Below are 18,011 nucleotides of genomic sequence, written 5' to 3'. Positions count from 1 at the left end.
TTTTTAGTGAAGTAATGCATTACAAGTAACGCGAGTTACGTAATCAGATTACTTTTAGTGAAGTAATGCATTACAAGTAACATGAGTAACGTAATCAGATTTCTTTTTAGTGAAGTAATGCATTACAAGTAACGCGAGTTACGTAATCAGATTACTTTTTAGTGAAGTAACGCATTACAAGTAACAAGTTACGTAATCAGATTACTTTTTAGTGAAGTAACGCATTACAAGTAACGCGAGTTATGTAATCAGATTACTTTTTAGTGAAGTAACGCATTACAAGTAACGCGAGTTACGTAATCAGATTTCTTTTTAGTGAAGTAATGCATTACAAGTAACGCGAGTTACGTAATCAGATTACTTTTAGTGAAGTAATGCATTACAAGTAACATGAGTAACGTAATCAGATTTCTTTATAGTGAAGTAATGCATTACAAGTAACGCGAGTTACGTAATCAGATTACTTTTTAGTGAAGTAACGCATTACAAGTAACAAGTTACGTAATCAGATTACTTTTTAGTGAAGTAACGCATTACAAGTAACGCGAGTTACGTAATCAGATTACTTTTTAGTGAAGTAATGCATTACAAGTAACGCGAGTTACGTAATCAGATTACTTTTAGTGAAGTAATGCATTACAAGTAACATGAGTAACGTAATCAGATTACTTTTTAGTGAAGTAACGCATTACAATTAACAAGTTACGTAATCAGATTACTTTTTAGTGAAGTAACGCATTACAAGTAAACCAAATTATGTAATCAGATTAATTTTTCAAGTAACTAGTAAAGTAACAAGTAACGCAAGTTACATAATCAGATTACTTTTTAATCAACTAATAAAGTAATGCATAAAAGGTAACACAAGTTACATAACCAGGTTACTTTTTTCAAGTTACAAGTAAAGTAACGCATTACTGTTTTCCCATTTATTCACAACATCTCTCTTGTCCTCGTGTTGAGAGAATTCACTCAGGAGTGAGTACAGAGGCATTTCTTTCAGCATAAAGATTATTATTTTCACTTTGAAAGGTGTGAAAGGGCCTTTACAGTTGCCAAAAAATACCTTTTGGGGTTTTTGTTATTAAAACTAAATAAGCACCTCAAGCCTATGTGAGAAAAAGTAATGCAAATGTAACATAATGCATTACTTTCCATAAAATGTAACCAAGAAATGCCTTCTAAAAGTAACTTTCCCCAACACTGGTTCTAGATTAGTGTAATTGTTACTCATTTCAAAATCGAAGGCCTTCACTTTTCATCAGCAGCGTTTTTAATTGGTAACGCTCCAGTTTATATGCAAATAATCACACCCAAAGTGCCTCCTGTAGATGCTGAGCTCAGGATAAAGATGAAATGCTGCAAACTAACAAGTTTCAGGCTGCGGAGATCCTGCTGCACCTCAGAGAGACGCTCATTAAGCCAGACCTTCTCAGCCTTTAAAGTTCCTACATCTCGCCTCAAGACACAATCAAGTGCTGGAGAGGAACAGTGTTTTGGCTCAGTGATGGCGGAGTGCATTTAACGAGCCCCTCCAGCTGTGCTCCGGCTCTCCACAGGGACGTGAGAAAGCATCTTCCTCTCCCACTACAGCTGGAGGATCTCATCTCAGACAGACGTGTGCTACAGCACAACCGCAGATCCCAGACCTTCTGATTCCCACAGACCTGCGTCATCAAACCCTCTCATAATCCTCTTCAGATGCCTCATGGGACAGCCGAGCCTGACCCGAGAGGTTATTCTCAGCACAAGGCCCTCGTCTAACCACTCACATGGAAAAATGAGGAATGTTTACAACATTCTGCAAACGCTAAAGGCATCTGACCGGGGCTAGTTGTCACAAGCTCTAGCAGTGCTTTTGTACTTTGATTCGTCTAATTCAAAAAGCTCTGAAATCAGGATAATATAGTGAATTCTGTCTCCAAACTAAATTTTCTAATAGTTGAACACAATAAAACCACTCTAACATTAGATGACGGACTATATAACTGGTTGAATCTTACACTGGGGCAAGTTGTCACATTTAACTGGAACCTAAAAGCCAAAACTCATGAGCACTGATAATAATAGTAACAGTGGAATGTTCACACACATATAAACATCATGTAATTTTTATTTTTTTTTCTGCACCAGTGACAGTGATGTACATTTGTAACCCTGGAGCACAAAACCTTAAGTCTCTGGGGTATATTTTTAGCAACATCCAAAAAAAAAAAAAAAAAAATCATTGTCAAAATTATCTTTTTTTCTTTTATGCCAAAAATCATTAGGATATTAAGAACATGTTCCATGAAGATATTTTGTAAATGTCCTACTGTAAATATATCAAAACTTAATGTTTGATTAGTAATATGCATCGCTGAGAACTTCATCTGAACAACTTTAAAGAAGATTTTCTCAATATTTAGATTTTTTTGCTCCCTCAGATTCCAGATTTTCAAATAGTTGTATCTCAGACAAATATTGTCCTCCGAACAAACCACACATCAATGGAGAGATGCTTTCATATGATGCATAAATCTCAGTTTGGAAAACTTGACACTTAAGACTTTAGACGCCCATTATGAATTGCAGCTAGTTAAAGAAATTATTCACCTAAAATGATCATTCTGGCATCATGTTCTTCCAAACATGCATGACTTTGTACTTCTGTGAAACCCAACATAATATATTTTGTCAAATATTAGCTTGTCAAAAGTTTAATAAAAGTCAGAGGGGTCCAAAACAACACGAACCCCCCCCCCCACTGGATTTGATTAAATACAGCAAAATAATTTTTGTCTTGTGTTGTGTTGAACAGCATGATGACAAAATGATCATTTCTGGATATTCTTTACCGTTAACAGTCTGTGAATTCTAGTAAATCATTCTGACTGTAAATGAGATGTGCATTATACTGTAGCGTAGCTCTGGTTACAGTGACTGGAAGTGTTGAACCACAATGTTTTCCTGTCAGATCTACTCCCATCTTCATCTGCTGTCCAGCAGTTAATCATGATGGATGAACATTTAAGGACACTGCCAACCACAAAATGTCATTAGATTGCGCCAAAACCTCCTGTAAGTAATAATGCATGTCTGATTCATCGGCTGCATAACATATAAACACATATAAATGGTATTTATGCAGCTGCATCTGATTCAGAGTCAGACGTTCATGAATTGTTTTGTCTGTTTGAGTTTCACACCCTGATGATTCATTCACTTCTGTCCGGAGATGCAAACAGCTCCATTATTCCCTCTTACTGAGCATCTGTCTGCTGCTGGCTTTTAAAGTGACCTGCTTCACATTTGCATGAAGAGCCTTTGGGTGTTTCCAATCACTGCGACCCGAAAACAAACATCAGTCGCACTGTTAAATTACACAACATCATTCATGTTAACAGCCGTAAACCTCATGTAGTAATTTTCTTTAAAACACACTGTTTAAAGGAACAGTTCAGCCAAAAATGCCAATGTGCTGATAATGTACTCATGCACAGTTCATCCAAGATAAAGATGAGTTTGTGTCTTCATCAGGTTTGTAGAAATGCAGCATTGCATCAGTGTCTCATCAATGGATGCTCTGCAGTGAATGGGTGCCGTCAGAATGAGAGTCTGATAAAAACATCACAATAATCCACAGCACTCCAGTCCAACAGTGAACATCTGGAGAAGACAAAACCTGAAACAAATCCAGCATCAATAGTGTGAGGAATGTTTAAACGCAGCTTGATCTGTGCAGATTTCTCTCCTGATTCAGACAAGAACACTTTTTCACTGGAGGAAGTGTTATTATGGATTATTTGAGTTAAAATCATCTTAATGCTGGATGTGTTTCATCTTTTGTCTTCTCCAGATGTTCACTGATGGACTGGAGTGCTGTGGATTATTGGGATGTTTTTATCAGACTCTCATTCTGACGGCACCCATTCACTGCAGAGCATCCATTGATGAGACACTGATGCAGTGCTACATTTCTACAAACCTGATGAAGAAACAAACTCCTCCTGATCTCAGATGGCCATTTTTGGGTGAACTTTACTGTAAACAGCTTCTCCAGCTGGCCACAACATAAATGATAACTGGTTTATAAATAAGGTTAACATGATTGATTTACCGGTGACTGGTTGAGAAACATTAACATGACGCTCGAGCAGAAAAACATTTACTGATTGTACAGATCTCAGGCTGCTTCAGGTCGAGATTCTCCTGCTTTGCTCTATTAATAAACGCAGATAAATCAGTGTGTTCCTCCACTAATGCTGCGGTCGTCCTACAGAAAGACAGGAGAGACGTGCGTCTGCTGTGAAGAAAGACAGACATCATCTCTTGTGTCCTGATGTTCCACAGCCAACCAGATCAAGTGTTGCCCAAGAACGTCCACCTATAATATCATATAAAACCAAAGAAACCCAAACACATCAATCAACATTTACTTACAGCTCCATTAAAGCAGAATTATGATTCAGAATACAGACGACAGCATTCAGAGGAGGTTTGCACGGTTTATTAGGGTGCTGATGAGACAATGAAATCTGTTGTACAAAGTGTGTGTACAAAGTTTAAGAAAGAGGGTTTATAAATATGTAGAGTATCTGATTAATAAATCAATCATCATATCTGAGTGAACGGACTGAACTAATACAGAAATGCAATGAAACGCAACTGATTGATACTGAACTAAAACGAACACACACATGACGGATGTACATTTGGCTAAATTAAATAAACACGTTCAAATGAGACGGATTCGGCTTTGAAATTACACCCATGTCAAAATTCATAGCAAATATATATATATTTATACGGTTTGCTTTGTGCATCATAGCAAGTCTTTAAATAATCATCAGAAAATCCCCTGATGCGAATCACATTCTCACAGAGCCATTCACGCTCCAATAAAGTATTTCATAATATTCCATTAAACATAAACAGGGATTCGTCTAAATCTGGGCTCTGTGTGATACGTCACAAAAAATAAACACTCTTCAATTTAAAACAAATCCTTTTGGCATTTGAAATCGATCAATTATAATATATTATTATTATCCTTCCCTGTGCAAACGCCTGGTGATTCTGCACAATAAATACAAGGTGGTTCAGCAGGTACGGCGAAATCAAACAGAACTGTACAAAGGAGAGTAAAACTAGAGGAAGTAACAGAACGGGCACGAATCTCTGAGTATTAAAGAAGAGTTCTCTCTCGCACACACTCACACACACGCACACGCACACACGCACACACACACACTTAGACACAAAAGCAAATCCTGTAGTTGTTGTTCACCTGTACCTTGTTTGAATTCAAATAGCACCGTGACCGAGAGAAAGCCCTGATTGAGACGCTGTGAACCGCGTTTGATTGTCACGTCGTCGAGTTACAGAAGGAAAGGGAGTCGGTTTAAAGGCAGAACGGGAACCTGATGGAGACGAGTTTAGCGCTGACGGGGCACGAAAGGTGTCGGAATGCATCGATACAGTAGATTCATCTGTGTTTCACGTGTGCACATTCACACGCCGCTCGCTCGGCTTCACGAGTCTGCGTCGTTTTTATCCTCGGCGTGTCTGAACATCAGGATGGAGTTGTAGATCTTGAGGGCCGGGCCGAGCTTCACGCTCATTATCTTAACGATGTCTCGCTGCGTCAACAGAAGGAAGGCCTTCCCGTCGATTTGCTGGTGAGGGAGTCAACAGATAACATCACAAACAGAAATCAACTGCTAATAAACACTAATGACATCGTAACCTGATCTTAAATATGACAAAATGAACTATTAGCAGATGCAGAAAACATAATAAATGTTAGAAAAGAGAAAATACAGATATACAGCTGCACATCACAGAAATAAATTAGTTTAACAGATATATTCACATAGGAAACATCGTAAAAATTTCACAATTTTACTGTATTTACGATCAAATAAATGAGTCGAAGAGACTCTTCCAGAAACACTACCAAATTTTAATTATTCCAAACTTTCATATTCATCACAATTTCGCTTCAAGTAAATGCATCTTTTGTAAGTTAGCTTTGATTCTTTTACTTGAAACTGAGACACAAATCCTAATCAGGAAACTGGTGTGTCTGCAGTGGAGCAGGTGTGATTAAAGCAGGATTTTCTCTCATCTGTGTTTGAGGAGAATTAATCACATTTTCTTCTCAGCTCTACACGTACCTCTTCTCTGAACTGCTTGGCCTGTTCCTCGCAACCGGGTAAAGAATAGATGAAATCAGCCACCTGAAACACACACACACACACACACACACAGATTCATCTTCACTCTTGTGTTTTCTGGGATTCTCAACAGGATAAAATCAAGGTCATCTTGTGAACTGCTGCACTGCTTGCCAGCTCTATACAGCAGCAGTCACACCAATGCTGAACAAATCACTTGCTAAACAAATTGTTGAGAGTCTCAGGAACCGTCTGCAGCGTCAGCAGCTCGAGAATATCCTGCAGCGTTCACACAGGAACACACTCACGCTCAGAGATCTCCAGTAAACACCGCCTGAAGCACCGCAGCGGTCTCTTAAGAGATTCACTGATGTGCTTTTTGACCCAGTAGATGTTCTCACAGCACCATTACAGGAAGAGCGTCTCTGGAGCCGCGCCGGACTTTAATTAAAGAGACAAACTTTGGAACAACATCTCCATTTATTATAAAACCGCCGCCAAGATGCAGCAGATCGATCTTCTGTGGTCCTCTCAGCTCATATCAGAGCGTCTGCATTGGTTTCCCAGCAAATCAGGAAGCAGTGATTGCATTAGTTTTAATTAAACACTGCTGTCACATCTACACCTGACAGACACACACACACACACACAGACAAACAGATGAAAGACACAGACAGACAAACAATTTTGTGAAACCAAAAACTAACTATCCCAGAATGTTGCAGGGAGGTTTGCTTTGTGTGAGTTATTGTGGTAAATATACTAAATCTTACATAATTAAATCTTACACTACCAGTCAAAAGTTTTTTGATTCTTAATGTTTTTAAAAGAAGTCTCTTCTGCTCACTAATGAAGATGCTGCAGATGTGATTAGTATTCGGAGCTTAACTGTACCCTGAGAAAGATGATTGCCTGGGCTCTTTATTACCATCACACTCTTTCTCAAAGGCTTCAAATGAAACATTGGAGCACTCTGTGATTCCCCCGGGATCAATCAGGCTTTCACAGAGCACAGGACCAGAAGGAAGTCCTGGCTCAGTGTTTACAGCACTCAGGTCTGTCTGTCTCGAACCACAGCCAATCAGATGACACCAGAGCCACGCCCCCTTGTGCAGAACCGACTAACATGACCTCAGGGCTCATCAGCTGTTGTTAGGGTGTTCTGACTGGTTGCTAGGGTTGATGTCAAGCAGCTCAGTCAAAACAAACTTCGGATGTTAAGATTTTGAACACACGAGTGACTGGCTCGGTTATATCACTCATAATCAGAGTTTATTAACCCTTGTGGATTGTTCAAATTCACTACCCCTTCGAGTTTTTCAGGATGAAAACATCCACTCAATTAAACTGCTGTAAAAATGTATCAGATTCATATTTTTTTTAGCATAAATCTGTTAATCAACCTCAGTCCTGATCAAAACTACCAAATGTTTTTAAAAAATCCAAGATTTTAACTCTTTAATTGCCATAAATGCCATAAATGATGTCACTGATTTGGGGGGAAAAAAACACACAAAATGACTTACTTTCAATATAAAAGTAATTTAGGCTGGAAGCCTTTTTTTGCACAGGCCTATCTAATTGGTTAATGGTCCCACCTAGTGATCAACTGTAAAAAATAACAAATGTTACCTCTTCCCAACAGGGAAAACCACCAACAATCAAGAATCTCACACACACACAAACACTATAATTTGCTGTTATACTCCATATAACTCCATATATAAGCCAGAAACCAAGCATTTTTTTGCACAGGCCTATCTAAAGGGTTAATGGTCCCACCTAGTGATCAACTGTAAAAGTACATTTTTTACCTCTTCCCAAAAGTGAAAACCACAAACAATCAAGAATGCATGATTACATGGTGTCATGGCTTTGCAATCAAAAAATGTCGTTATAATGGAAGTCAATGGGGCAAAAACAGCCACCAACAACAAATGAGGGAGAAAAAATTTAAATCTAATGCTGCACAAAAACTAACAATGCATCAAAGCCAATCTTGTTACTAATCTTTGACATGCCCAAGACTGTGATAAAAGGTAAAAAAATCTAGTCCACAATCACTTTTTATATTGAAAATATGTAATTTTGTGTTTTTTTTCCCCAAATCAGTGACATCATTTATGAACTTGGTAATTAAAAAGTTAAAATCTTGTTTTTTTTTTTTTTTTACAAATTTGGTAGTTTTGATCAGGACTGAGGTTGATAAATAGATTTATGCAAAAAAAAATAAAAAAAATATTTATCTGATACATTTTTACAGCAGTTTAATTTAGTGGATTTTTTCATCCACGAACATCCCGAAAGGGTAGTGAATTTGCCCACAGTGTACCGTTGAGTTTTTGAAAAATTTCAAACACAGAGAAAGTTGTGGCCAAAATAACACTCAACTTTACCCCCTAGTGGACGAAAACGTCCCCAACAACGCACAAGGGTTAAGAGTCGCTGAGTGTAAATCCAGGACATTATTCAGCATTAAACACGCAGCTCTGACTCCATCAATCCAGACTCGATTCCACTGGAACAAACGAGCCCTTCAGTGCAAGTATTTGCCAATGAAGAACGTCTCGTAAATCCTGCTAATACACCAGATTAAACTGCTGAGCGCTGCTGTGTTTAACACGGTAAAGCAGGGTAAAGCGCAGTTAAATGCTTTCCATCACACAGCAGATACACCCAAGCCAAAAGCGGCTCTGAACACACTGTACCGCGGTAAAGCACTCTCTCACTGATGTATATGACTGTGTTAGGGAAAAAGACTCCTTCATAAACTTTAAAACATTTTAACAACCTCAAACTTTGTATATATAAAAAAGAACCTGTGAAATCATCAAGCGGATCACTCATAATGGTAACATTAGCATGACAAACAGACTCAAGCTACTACTAAACCACCGCTCGCGATCACATGACCTCCAGCCTCTGCGCTCCCATTGGACGATGTCACCTCACATCATTTGCATAAAGCTGAAGTCTGCTCGACTGTAACATCATGAAAACTGCAGCTTGTAATGCCAGGAATCAGTGATTCTGCCGTCAAACTGCTGTCAGCATCAATAACCACTGCTGAGAGGCTTTATATTATAAATCTGCACTGGTCAGGCCTAAATGTAAGATCTGAGTATTTCATTTGTATATACACATTTCCATGCATTTGGATTACACCGTTTTAACAAACTAATAACATATTTGTCAGTCATGCATCAATAAACCGGGTCAGATTTCTGCAAACTGCTTAGAATCTGCATCCGTTCTTCATTATGAAAACATGGTTAAATATATGACTGGCTGTGGAACAAGCAATATTCAGTCATAAGATTGAAACAAACTGGATTTCCCTTTCGAAAGTACTCTCGTACTGCGTAAGCTAGCTTACGCTATGGGAAAAGGACCCCTTTTCTCGAGAATATGAAGCCAAAAATTATCCTTAATTTTTAAATAATGTAAAACGCAGTGCTGCAGCACAGCAGACCCAAGCGAAGCGGCTCGCGCGCTTATTGGCTGTGCTGCGGCAACTGCAGCAACCTATGGTGAGGCGGCGGAGAGTAACGAACCAATGGGGGCGCTTCGTGCCCATTGGACGTCAGAGCGCGCCAAAATAGGCGTGGCTGGAACTATATAAGCCACCGCTTCACCATAGGGATCAGATTTCATCTCCTACAGCGATCTCACCTGCACTTCGCTGTCTTCTCCGGAGAAGCCTCTACACGCCGTCGAAAAGCCTCTCAGCGGGATAGCACTGCAACGCAGATCTGAGGACGCCGGCTCGTGCTTCATCTCGACGCCGCCTTCAGCACTCGCTTCCTGCTGCGCCATCCGGCGTGACTATATCCTTTTCAAAGCTAGTGTGTTTGCCGCTGCATCACACTTTTTTTCCTCCAGAATTCGAGGCGTTGTTTCAAATGCCTCGGGCCTGCGCTTCCTGCCGAGGCCCTCTGCCCAGCGAGGACCGCCACATCATCTGTGTCTCCTGCCTGGGCCGCGAGCATGCTGAGAGCGCACTCTTCAAGGGCGGCTGCCCTGAGTGCGACGACATGGCTATATCGACCCTGCGGGCTCGATTAGCTCAAACCAGCCACGATGCTCCACCCGCTCCGCCTCTTCTCTCTCAAGTGCCGCGTAAGAAACGCCGCGATCAGAGAATGCCTGAGCATACTGCTACACGCGAGCTCACGCCGGAACACTCCCCGCGTGCCTCGCCCGCTCTCTCTCCTTCGCCTGTCCTCTTCGTGGACGAGCAGCGCCAGTCCCTGCTCACCAGCGCCCCCTTCTCCTTCGGAGCGCCTGAGGCGGAAGAGGACAGACACGACAGCCTTTCTCTCGCCGCGTCCAGTAGTGAGGAATGGTCGGGCTCCATTGCGGACCCCCCCCCCTCTACAGCACCCAGCTGCACCGGACAACGCGCCGATATCGACGCGGAGCTTACTCGCGTGCTTACAAGGGCTGTCAGCAACCTTCAGCTCGACTGGTCTCCTCCAGACGAGCCCGCTAAAAGCAGGCTGGATGAATGGTTCCTGCAGGGGCGCCCTTCGGCCCCTCCGCAAAGAAACGCCCCCTTCTTCCCGGAAGTTCACAATGAACTCACGAAGTCGTGGAAAGCCCCATTCTCCGCACGCTTGAAGACTTCTGTCTCGTCAGCGCTCTCCTCTGTCGACGGCGCCCGAGACCACGGTTACGAGAGCCTCCCCCCTCTCGAGGAGGCTATTGCTGCACACCTCTGCCCGCCCTCAGCCGCTGGATGGAGGTCGAAGCCTGTGCATCCATCCAAGCCGTGCCGCACCACCTCAGCTCTCGCTGGCCGAGCTTACACCTCCGCTGGTCAAGCTGCTTCGGCTCTACACACCATGGCTGTGCTGCAGGTTTTTCAGGCCAGACTTCTCCGTAACCTGGACGAGTCTGCCCCAGATACCTATGACTTTAAAGATCTCCGCAGCGCTACTGATCTAGCCCTGCGTGCGGCAAAGACCACAGCACAAGCGATCGGCCGAAGCATGGCAAGCCTCGCTGTTTTAGAGCGTTACCTCTGGCTCACGCTCACGGAGATGAAAGACGCCGACAAATCCGCCTTTCTCGACTCTCCTATCTCGCCTTCCGGCCTCTTTGGCCAGTCGGTTAAGGGTTTCGCTGAACGCTTCACTGAGGCTCAGAAAACGTCACAGGCAATGAGACACTTCCTGCCGAAACGCTCTAGCTCTGCTGCGGGACGCCGTAGAAATGCGCCGCCCCCTCAAACCTCGAAGCCATCGCAGCCAGACTTACAGTCTCGCCCAGCGACCAAAACCCAGCACCGCTCTCGCTCTACGAGCCGCAAACCGCCAGAGAGACGGGGACCTCGGCCCAGGATTGTGCTGAACCCCGAGCCTCCGAAGCCCTCCTGACCTTCGGGCTGAAAAGACCGTGGTTAAGTCCCGCTGCGGCCGGACCACCACACAAGAAACCTCACATGCTTCCTCCAATCACCTCACTAAAGGCGGTTGGAGATGTCTATACTGCAGTAAACGAGCCTGTTACAATGCACGCACGCCTGCACACAAACGCCGTTTTCACGGCGACCTCAATAAAGCACAAAAAGAGCTTTTTCTATGTAGGCAGTGTGCCCACTACACAGTACGCACCCCTACATGTATACACACTCCCCCAAGTGTCACAAAGACTCACTCGGGTCTCCTTTCATGCCCACCTTCCCGCTCGCGCCGGAGGTGCTCTAAATGTAGCGCGCGTGCCCACTTCTCAGTGCGCAACCCTACAGATAAGCGCTGTCACCACAGTGTCACAAGCACAGCATACTCGAGCTACTGGTCCCCTCATAACAGGCGGCCAGTGCCCGAAGCACATTCAACCCATAGCCGCACGAGCCGCTGCATGGCAGGCCATCCCCGGCATATCAAATTGGGTTTTGAATATAATAAAACGAGGTTACTCGCTCCAGTTCGCTCGCAGACCGCCGCGCTTTCGCGCCGTGGTCGAAATGAAAGTGAAAAGCGAAATGACACACCTCCTTCGCGCCGAACTGATAAACCTTCTTGCAAAAGGGGCGATAGAAACTGTCCCCCCTGCGCAGCGCGAGTCAGGCTTTTACAGCCGCTACTTCCTCGTACCAAAAAAGGATGGCGGTCTCAGACCCATCCTAGATCTCAGACGTTTGAACAAAGCGCTTATGACGCGATCGTTCAAAATGTTAACTACCAAACAAATACTCGCGCAAATTCGCCCGAGGGATTGGTTTTTCTCAGTGGATCTGAAAGACGCTTACTTTCACATTCAAATAGCACCCCATCACAGGCCATTCTTGAGATTCGCCTTCGAGGGGCAGACTTATCAGTACATGGTTCTTCCATTCGGCCTCTCCGTAGCGCCCCGTACGTTTACACGGTGCATGGATGCCGCTCTCGCACCCCTGAGAATGCGGGGAGTGCGAGTATTGAACTACCTCGACGACTGGCTAGTTTTAGCCCATTCCGAGGAACTACTGACGACACACAGATCCTGGATCCTCAGCCATTTAGAATGCCTGGGTCTCACGATCAACACTGTCAAGAGCGCTCTGTCTCCCAGCCAGAGGATTTCCTTTTTGGGGATAGACATAGACTCTGTGACATGTACAGCGCGTCTGACGTCACAGCGCGCTCTCACTATTCAGCATTTAGCCGTGTCGTTCAAAGCCGGGTCTCTTTACCCGCTCAAACGATTTCAGGAAATGCTAGGTCTGATGGCATCAGCCTCTGCGGTTCTCAAACTGGGCCTGCTGCGCATGCGCCCACTACAGCGCTGGCTGAGAGACCGTGTTCCAGCGCGCGCCTGGATTTCCGGCCGCGCGCGCATCAGGGTGACCCACGGCTGCATCACAGCTCTGGCCCCTTGGAAAATAGCCAGCTGGTATCAGTTAGGCGTAAGCACGGGCGCTGTCTCGAAATGGAAAGTAGTCTCGACAGATGCATCCAACCTCGGTTGGGGCGCCCTGTACGAGGGCAGGTCTGCCTCCGGCCTCTGGTCGAGCCCGGAGCGACTGTTACACATAAACTGTCTGGAGATGATAGCGGTCGAACTATCCCTGAAAGCTTTCCTCCCATTTTTAAAGGGCCACCACGTTCTGGTCAGATCAGACAGCATGTCAGTGGTGGCCTACATAAATCGCCAGGGTGGTGTCAGGTCAGAAACCTTGCACACCCTGACCGAGCGTCTTCTGACATGGGCACATTACAATCTGCGCTCGCTAAAGGCAGCGCATGTACCTGGCATCCTGAACCGGGGCCCGGACATGCTTTCCAGGGCGAATGTTCCCCCTGGGGAGTGGTCTCTTCACCCACAGACGGTTCAGTTGATGTGGAGCATGTTCGGCGGGGCAGAGGTCGACCTCTTCGCCTCAGAAGACAACGCTCATTGCCCAATATATTTTTCAAAGAGCAGGGACGCGCTGGCCCTCGATTGGCCCAGACGCCCGCTTTATGCCTTCCCACCGGTCGCGATGCTACCGCAGGTCATCGATCGGGTCAGGAAGAGCAGATGTGCTATGCTGCTAGTAGCCCCACTCTGGACGACCCAACCTTGGTTCTCCGAGCTGATGCAGCTGTCCAGTACAGCCCCATGGCCAATACCGCTGCGGAAAGATCTCCTCACGCAGCTGAAGGGCGCGCTCTGGCATCCCCACCCCGAACTTTGGGCCCTTCATGTATGGCCCCTCAACGGGCACCCGGGAACCTCCCTGAGGGAGTGTTAAGGACCATTACGGAAGCCAGAGCGCCCTCAACCAGGCGCCTATACGCGCAGAAATGGTCAGTGTTCTCCACCTGGTGCGGGACACGGAACCTAGACCCTCACTATGTGACGTGACGGAGATACTCTCCTTCCTACAGGAGCGTTTAGATGCGGGCAGATCCCCGTCTACGCTCAAAGTGTATGTGGCAGCCATTGCAGCTTCTCATGCTCCGGTGGCCGGCCTATCACTGGGAAAAAACGAACTGGTCATTCGTTTCCTTAAGGGAGCTCGTCGGATGAACCCTCCCCGACCCCCTTCAATCCCTTCCTGGGACCTGTCTACGGTCCTAGAGGCCTTAAAGGGCCCCCCTTTTGAACCGCTTCAGTCTGTCGATATGAAGCTTCTTTCGTTCAAAACCGCTTTTCTACTGGCTCTGGCCTCAGTCAAGCGAGTGGGGGATTTACATGCGCTATCTGTAAGTACTGACTGTCTCGAGTTTGGGCCTAATGACTCCAGAGTCATTCTCAGACCAAGACACGGCTATGTCCCCAAGGTGCTCTCAACACCGTTCAGAGCGCAGGTCATCTCGCTGTCAGCCCTTTCCTCGCAAAGCGACGAAAGCAACGCGAGCTTCATCTGCCCCGTCAGGGCTCTTAAAACCTATATTGCGCGCTCCGCCTTATTCAGGAGGTCGGACCAGCTCTTCATATGCTTTGGTGGGCGCACCCGAGGTCTCGCCACCACGAAGCAAAGCCTATCGCGATGGATAGTAGACACTATCTCGCTGGCTTACAAATCTAAGGGCCTTCACTGCCCGTTCGGCATCAGAGCCCATTCCACCCGAGGTATGGCCTCGTCATGGGCGTGGTCCTGCAGGATACCACTGGATGATATCTGTGCGGCGGCAGGCTGGGCCTCTCCGTCCACATTTATTAGATTCTATAATCTGCAAGTCCCTGCCCTGCAGGCCAGGGTACTTTCTATATAGACGTGCTAAGGCTTATCACGTCCCCCTTTTTTCGTTCCCTATATGAAGCTCACTAAGTTGTTTTACATTGTGTTCCCATAGCGTAAGCTAGCTTACGCAGTACGAGAGTACTCTCGAAAGGGAACGTACTCGGTTACTAACGTAACCTCAGTTCCCTGAGATGAGGGAACGAGTTCTGCGTAACCTGCCGTGCTATGTGCTCGGACCGGGTGATCGCTTCAGTCGATTTAAAACCTGATCCCTATGGTGAAGCGGTGGCTTATATAGTTCCAGCCACGCCTATTTTGGCGCGCTCTGACGTCCAATGGGCGCGAAGCGCCCCCATTGGTTCGTTACTCTCCGCCGCCTCACCATAGGTTGCTGCAGTTGCCGCAGCACAGCCAATAAGCGCGCGAGCCGCTTCGCTTGGGTCTGCTGTGCTGCAGCACTGCGTTTTACATTATTAAAAAATTAAGGATAATTTTTGGCTTCATATTCTCGAGAAAAGGGGACCTTTTCCCATAGCGTAAGCTAGCTTACGCAGTACTCGTTCCCTCATCTCAGGGAACCGAGGTTACGTTAGTAACCGAGTACGTTATTGATAAATATATCAATCTGATCATTGAGCATTTAAAACAGACTTGAGTTTATTTGCACTCTTACAAAGATCCATCCCGTTTCACTGATGAAGTTTTTTAGTGTATGATAAAACAGTCTAATTGAAATGCATGGGTGTTTTATATGCAATTCAATTCATTTAGACCTGAATCCGTACAAACAAAATGCAATGTTCACACAATGTCTCATTATTTGAGTAAAACCAAACACACACAAAAAAAAAAACGGATCAAAGGTGGATTCCTTTCTTGGAAAGCAATCATATGGAACAAATAGACCCGATATGAGCTGCATTCAACAGTGATAACTCCAGGAATCCCTGAAGTGAGACGTCTGGTGTTCCTCACCTCCTCGACGGTCCAGTGAGAGACACGACTGGCCTGAACACCGGACACACCGGGCAGAAGCTTACAGTGCTGCTCCCAACACAGCGGCAGATCACGGCTCGGGTGAGCAGACATCGCTGAGAGGAAGACGGACTGATGCAGCGCCTGCTGGAGACTGTCCACGCTACGCTCTGAAACACACACACACACAGTTTTGATTAGAAACCGATCTGAAGCTCAAACTGGATCTGAGAGTGCTGCATTTGCGAATATGGAGCAGGATATACTTTAGAAAAAAAAAACTGTAAATTTCCCACCAATAATTACAAAGTAGCATCATGTAACTTTTTGGACTCTCATTCTGACGGCACCCATTCACTGCACAGCATCCATGATACATTTTCCAGATCTGAAATAATTCAGTAATTCTTAAACATCAGATCCCTGTAGGATAAATATAGCCGAATACTGAGGAGCATCATGGGGTGCTGGCGCACAGGACACAGACATCATGAGATCAGTGCAAGACAGACGCGCGCGCACACGCGCATTCTACAGGAGGCTGTTCAGCACAATGACATTCACTCCAGTCTGCGCTGCCACCTGTGTCCTGTTACACAAGCGATTGTCACAGTGCATCGTCGTCTGAGCAACTGTTGGCAATCTGTTGTGTCACATGATCAGGTGAGATCAGGTCTGATGATGAGGACACGAGCGGACGGCGTCTGCAACGATTAGAGTCTCACCGCTCGCCCATCACCACAGGACACGAGAGAGAGAGAGAGAGAGAGAGAGGATCTTCTGAAGCTGCTGGATGTTATTGGTCTGATCTGATGTCTTCTGATGCTCCTGTGAGGAATGACAGAGACTGAGAGTCAGATCCTGGAGACGTTCACCTTCAGATGACACCAGAATCTCGTGTGACAGGCGTTCATCAATCACAGCTCACAGAACCAAGATCACAGACGACCAATCACGGTCTCAGCAGCTAATAAACACATCTCTACTTTGATTTTCAGCAGGAATCTCACAGGAATATAATGTTTCGACTGTAAATATTGAGAGTCAGAGAGAGACCAGCCGCTGACCATCTGCTCCACACTGAAGATCCAAAGCCTGCGGAGATGATGGAGCAGGACCACAGCCAGCATCTCAGAGAGCTCATCTGAATCAGCGCTGAAATATACCTGCAGTCATGATTGTGTTTCTTTGACTCCAGACCAGCGCATCTCAACCACCAGCCTCCGAATGATCTCAAATCAAAGCAATTCAAACACTTCTAAAGTTTCCGCACACACACACACACACACACACACTCTTCTGACAGTCGTGAATATTCTGGTCTGGAGGGCTCTCGCGTCTCCATGGAAACAATCAGAAGAGCATAGGAATCAATGAAGCAGCAGAGAGGCTAGATATCATCTTCTGGAGCGCAGCAGCATCACGACTGACGAATCACAGCTGGACGACAAGATCACAGCAAAATCTCTTTTTGTTGTTAATGGCTTCTTCTTACGCGTGTTAGTGACATCAAAGCTCTTACTCTTCACTTTAACACAGAAACATGCACGTCCTGCAAAGCTGCTATGAACGGATAGATATTGTGAAAATCACTTTACAAACAAACATCTCAGTGTGCAGCCAGATAATGGTGTTGAACGACAGACGTGTGTGCTGAAGATCACGTCTCCTGTGCAGGGGTCAATCCAGACAACACCTCACTTACATGATCACTTGTGCATAAGGACATGACGTGTGAATGAGAGACGCTGGGATTGCATCAAACAATCACAGAAATAATTAGAGAGGAACACCCGGCCTGATTTACAGATGCAGAAGTGTTTCCTGCTCAAGAGTGGCTGTGATTGGCTGAACAGCTTTAAACACACTTTAGACGCTCACCTGAAATAATGCTGTTCACATCGACGTCGTCCTCCTCGTCCTTGATACGCAGATACTTCGTGGACTGAGAGAGTCTGAAAAGATAGAAATATTTTTATACAAAATTTACAAATATTAAATACATAACCATAGATTGTGTGTGTGTGTGTGTCTGAGTGTGTGTTTCTGTGTGTGTGTGTGTCTGAGTGTGTGTGTGTGTGTGTGTGTGTGTGTGTGTGTGTGTGTGTGTGTGTGTGTGTGTGAGTCTGTGTGTTCGTGTGTGTGTGTGAGTCGTGTGTTCGTGTGTGTGTGTGTGATCTCATGTGTGTGTGACTGAAGCACCTGCTGGGGAAGCGTCCTCTCTT

General features: G+C 45.2%; 1 protein-coding gene across 1 annotated transcript in view; it reads right to left on the bottom strand.

Annotated features, from left to right (window-relative positions):
* Positions 1–5,496: 5,496 nt before the first annotated feature.
* LOC132124473 (lethal(3)malignant brain tumor-like protein 4) overlaps positions 5,497–18,011 on the bottom strand; it is a 35,199-nt gene continuing 22,684 nt past the window's right edge. Inside the window, exons 15-19 of the mRNA XM_059535494.1 lie at positions 17,989–18,011; positions 17,668–17,741; positions 15,787–15,956; positions 6,159–6,221; positions 5,497–5,657 (exon numbers count right to left, since the gene is read on the bottom strand). The exon at positions 17,989–18,011 is cut by the window's right edge and continues 85 nt beyond it. Coding sequence (XP_059391477.1) covers positions 5,514–5,657; positions 6,159–6,221; positions 15,787–15,956; positions 17,668–17,741; positions 17,989–18,011 — 474 coding nt within the window. The 3' untranslated portion in view covers positions 5,497–5,513. The remainder of the gene's footprint in view (positions 5,658–6,158; positions 6,222–15,786; positions 15,957–17,667; positions 17,742–17,988) is intronic.

Source organism: Carassius carassius, chromosome 42 (genome assembly GCF_963082965.1).
Source record: "Carassius carassius chromosome 42, fCarCar2.1, whole genome shotgun sequence".
Classification (NCBI taxonomy): Eukaryota; Metazoa; Chordata; class Actinopteri; order Cypriniformes; family Cyprinidae; genus Carassius; species Carassius carassius.
The sequence above is the reverse complement of the archived record's forward strand: the minus strand, read 5'-3'. Positions and strand labels throughout refer to the sequence as shown.